At 37.6% G+C, this 5084-nt stretch overlaps 1 protein-coding gene across 1 annotated transcript in view; it reads left to right on the forward strand.

Moving 5' to 3' along the window:
• LOC128691322 (polyubiquitin-B-like) overlaps nucleotides 1-4759 on the forward strand; it is a 4917-nt gene extending 158 nt beyond the window's left edge. The window contains 3 exon segments of the mRNA XM_070087996.1: nucleotides 3123-3473; nucleotides 3475-3545; nucleotides 4047-4759. Coding sequence (XP_069944097.1) covers nucleotides 3162-3473; nucleotides 3475-3545; nucleotides 4047-4326 — 663 coding nt within the window. The 5' untranslated portion in view covers nucleotides 3123-3161 and the 3' untranslated portion in view covers nucleotides 4327-4759.
• Nucleotides 4760-5084: the final 325 nt, after the last annotated feature.

The raw sequence follows: 5084 nt of genomic DNA on the forward strand, positions 1-5084 counted from the left end.
GTTACTGGCACCAGTGATGAAGTGAAGGAAAATAAAGGGTGGTTATATATTGAAGGGGAAAAAGGGCGGTTTTACGTTGAAAATTTAAACATTCTCCGTATCTTTGAAAGACTAAAGTATTTATTCAGACAGGTTTAAAACGGGCCTAATATACAGATTTCTTTTAAATTAAAGGCCTTGTGAGAGGCGATTTATCCCAGGTCAACTTTTTTTTTTCTAAGTACTCCCGTAGAGGGGCGGCCTGGTGGCTAAAGCTCACACATGGAGGGTCCGGGTTCGATTCCCGGAGGGTGGAAACATTTCGACACTTTCTCTTACAGCAATTGCTCTGCTCACCTAGCAGTAAATAGGTACCTGGGTGTTAGTCGACTGGTGTGGGTCGCATCCTGGGTGTTAGTCGACTGGTGTGGGTCGCATCCTGGGTGTTAGTCGACTGGTGTGGGTCGCATCCTGGGGGACAAGATTAAGGACCCCAATGGAAATAAGTTAGACAGTCCTCGATGACGCACTGACTTTCTAGGGTTATCCTGGGTGGCTAACCCTCCGGGTTAAAAATCCGAACGAAATCTTGCCTCTTAGCTTATTTTTTAGGGGGGGGGGTGTGTTAAGTACTTTTACGTATGGATTAGTCAGGAACTAGTGACAGTAGAATTGTAAAAATCTCTTGGATAAAGGGACAGCGCTGTATAGCTCTTGTGGTTTAGCGCTTTATTATAATAATTGGATGGAGGTTCGTGTCGAGCAATGGAATTTCTTAGGATCGAACTCGATTGCCTAAAGCCTCGGCGCTGTAAAGCCTACAGGTTTAAAGCTCCCAGAATATAAAAGGGGGGAATTCTTAGATATAGCTCTTGGTCCAAGGCATTTAATACAATTGTCAAATCAAATCGTCACCCATCATTGCCCAGGTGATGGTTTGACCCTTACAGGTTAATGCTTCTCCATGGTCATGACTCGTTACCATTATTCCTAAAGATTGCGTTAATAATTCCGATTACTTCTAGCTATCGTAATTACCTGCTATAATTTATCACGTCCTGTTTTCCTGTGGCTAATGCTGACGTAGAAATAAAAATTAAAATTAGCTTGTATAGTATCTGTTGAAGGACTTGAGTGTGCAGCAACAGTTTACTTGACCCTGAAAAATCTTGCAGGAACAGCAAACTTGCCAGTCGGGGAAATTGTATGTACCTGGAGTTTACCTGGAGAGAGTTTCGGGGGTCAATGCTGTATTAAAGGGAAGTGTGAGGTTGGATTATTTATTGCATTCTTAACCCATGTACAATATACCTACCAATGCAAAGGTCCATCTGAAAGGATTTTAAAGTTGATCCATTAAATTCGTAAAACAGGCAGCCCAGTAGGGGAAGGTCCCTCTTCAAGACCTGTTAATGATTTTCTTGTAAAGAAAAATTAAGATTAATAGACTGCTTTTGGTACTAGTCAGATCAAACCTGCACCCATCCAGTCTTTTACCTGTCAAACCTGTTTCTGAAGGTACCCAAAGTTCTCTTAATGATCTCGTTCATAACTTGCCAAACTATAGTTTTTTTTTTTTTACATACAAACTGTTCAGTCTAATCCACTGGCAAATCTTACTGGTTGATTTCATAAGCTGTGACCCCCCCCCCCTCCCCTTATTCTGGTCTTGAATTTGCCCCTCTTCCTGTTTGCCCTCTTTTAAAGAGGGCACAAATTCAGTGCCCTGTCTTTGTTTACAGAAAGTTTCTGATAAAGGAGATAAAGTACATCGGTCTCTTCTGTAATGTAAATGTTAGTACTGAAAACTGTGGCATGCCACTTATAATGGGTTCATAAGCATTTTTTTCCCTCCTTGCTATTAAAGTTAAGTACTTTACACCATCTAAAACCCAATGTGCTATCCTGTCGTCCTGGGTTTTGAAAAGTTTCAATAATGCTGCCTGAACTTTTACAAACTGACCAATACAATTGGCAACCATATTGAGTGTGGTGTTGCACGGATGGTTACCACCTCCCCACCCCCACATAGGTAATTCCTTACCTTTCCCTATAATCTGCTGTGCAAAAATTGTCCCAACCTTTATAGTGTATTGAAAGCTGTCTGGTCTCATTTTCATACAGCGAGATTATAGGTAAGCCCTAGTTTGGTAATAATGCAGATGCATTGAAAACTTCAGGTAGCTTTGAAAATAGTCTTGACAGGCATGAGTGGATGGTTTGAGTTGGACCTACCTACATGAACCAGTACGCTTTGCTGTGCTCCACTATTGTAAGCTATAGGACACTAGTGATTGGTGTACCCATGCCTTCATCACTCCCTGCTTCTCCCCCCCTTCCCCCCATAATTATACTTAGTGTGGTTAATCCACAAATGTTAAGACTGCTGTGCATTTAAATCATTTATTATATACCAAAGATTTAGCAAGTTCATTTAGGTACAGGTGCATAATTATGCATAGTAATGTGTAAATTACCTAGGATAACCCACGAAACCTTATAGGTTGTCATGTGCAGTATATAACATTATTTTAGCTATTTAAATGGTAAATAAAATTAGTTTTCAAAATAATGCTTGTCTTAATAGTTGTAAATTTGGTTTGTGAAGTATATATTCATAAATGTAGTATCTACATTTTGATACTATATGCTGCTGCACATTGTACAAAATACCAGTATGAAAGAAACTTAACATAGTGCATACATAAGTTAGTGAATAAATCGTTATACATGTGTGAATGTATTTCAGATATGTAACTTGCATGTATAATGTACATGCCAACATATATATACAATGGTGGTAAACATGGACAATAAGATACTCTTCTCTAAGTCAGCCTTGCACTAAGGGAAGCACTCGTCTTCTTTGTACACCATCAACTCTTATTGAATTATTTTAATCCCTTAAAAATTGTGAAGGCTTAAAGGAAACTAGGCATATTAGTTTATAAATGCAAATTTTAGTTGAAATTATTGCTACCTATGAAATAAGATTTGCTATTCCCTGTATTGACAGGCAAAAGTTGGTTTGGTGAACTTTTAAATTTACTTCAGAATTTTACTAATGGATTGCTTCGCAGTTTGAAATTTAAACCGTAGTGGACTTGAAATTAGTACTATCACTAAACTTTTTTTTTTTTCAGGTACACAATGCAGATCTTCGTCTTCAGCTTCGTGGTGGTATGCAGATTTTTGTGAAAACTCTTACTGGAAAAACCATAACATTGGAGGTGGAGCCTTCAGATACCATTGAAAATGTGAAAGCCAAGATTCAGGATAAGGAAGGAATCCCACCTGATCAGCAGAGGTTGATCTTTGGTGGTAAACAGCTCGAAGATGGCCATACCCTTTTAGATTACAACATTCAGAAGGAATCTACATTGCATTTAGTTCTTCAGATTCGTGGTGGTATGCAGATTTTCGTAAAAACCCTTACTGGGAAGACAATTGCATTGGAAGTTGAACCTTCAGATAGCATAGAAAATGTTAAAAGTAAAGATTCTGGACAAGGAAGGCATACCCCCTGATCAGCAGAGGTTGATCTTTGCTGGTAAACAGCTCTGAGAGTTCTCTCTCTCCTCTCTCTCTCTCTCTCTCTCTCCTCTCTCTCTCTCCTCTCTTCTCTCTCCTCTCTCTCTCTCCTCTCTCTTCTCTCTCCTCTTCTCTCTCTTCTCTTCTCACTCTCCTCTCTCTTCTCTTCTCTCTCCTCTTCTCTCTCTTCTCTTCTCCTCTTCTCTTCTCTTCTCTTCTCTTCTCTTCTCTTCTCTTCTCTCTCCTCTCTCTCCTCTCTCTCTCTTTCTCTCTCTCCTCTCTCTCTCCCTCTCCCTCCTCTCTCTTCTCTCTCTCTCTCTCTCTCTCTCTCTCTCTCTCTCTCTCTCTCTCTCTCTCTCTCTCAGAGAGAAAGAGATCTCTCTCTCTCTCTCGAGAGAGAGAGAAAATAAAAGGTGTGTAAAAACAAAAACTCTCTCTCTCTCTCTCTCTCTCTCTCTCTCTCTCTCTCTCTCTCTCTCTCTCTCTCTCTCTCTCTCTCTTTCTCTTTCTCTTTCTCTTTCTCTTTCTCTCTCTCTCTCTCTCTCTCTCTCTCTCTCAGAGAGAAAGAAAGAGAGTGGTGGTATTGCAGATCTTCGTGAAAATCTGACAGGAAAGACCATCACACTAGAGGTGGAGCCTTCAGATACCATCGAGAATGTGAAAGCCAAGATTCAGGACAAGGAAGGGATTCCACCTGATCAGCAGAGGTTGATCTTTGCTGGTAAGCAGCTAGATGATGGTCGCACCCTCTCAGATTACAACATTCAAAAAGAATCTACTTTGCATTTGGTTCTTCGGCTCCGTGGCGGCCAGTAAATGTTCAGTTTAAGACAAATACTCTCGGCTTAATGTTATAATTTCTGCCTGTTCCTTTAAGTTGTAGGTTCTGTATTTTTTTTTTCCCCAATATTTTTAATTTTTTTATAATGTACTAGAACAAAATAAATGGAAGTTACTTATTTTAATTTACTTTTGTTTTATAATGTACTAGAACAAAATAAATGGAAGTTACTTATTTTAATTTACTTTTGTTTTATAATGTACTAGAACAAAATAAATGGAAGTTACTTATTTTAATTTACTTTTGTTTTATAATGTACTAGAACAAAATAAATGGAAGTTACTTATTTTAATTTACTTTTGTTTTATAATGTACTAGAACAAAATAAATGGAAGTTACTTATTTTAATTTACTTTTGTTTTATAATGTACTAGAACAAAATAAATGGAAGTTACTTATTTTAATTTACTTTTGTTTTATAATGTACTAGAACAAAAATGGAAGTTACTTATTTTAATTTACTTTTGTTTTATAATGTACTAGAACAAAATAAATGGAAGTTACTTATTTTAATTTACTTTTGTTTTATAATGTACTAGAACAAAATAAATGGAAGTTACTTATTTTAATTTACTTTCTCCCATTTTGTAATTGTGTGAAATAAAGGCAAAGAGGTGATATTTAATGTTTTATATTTTAATTGTATTTGCAACCTCAGCAGGGAGGTGCATCTTTTATGAATGACTTGATCCTAGCCTTGAGAATTTTCATAAATTTCAAGTGCTGTGGCTAT

The sequence above is a fragment of the Cherax quadricarinatus genome, chromosome 23 (genome assembly GCF_038502225.1).
Source record: "Cherax quadricarinatus isolate ZL_2023a chromosome 23, ASM3850222v1, whole genome shotgun sequence".
Lineage (NCBI taxonomy): Eukaryota > Metazoa > Arthropoda > Malacostraca > Decapoda > Parastacidae > Cherax > Cherax quadricarinatus.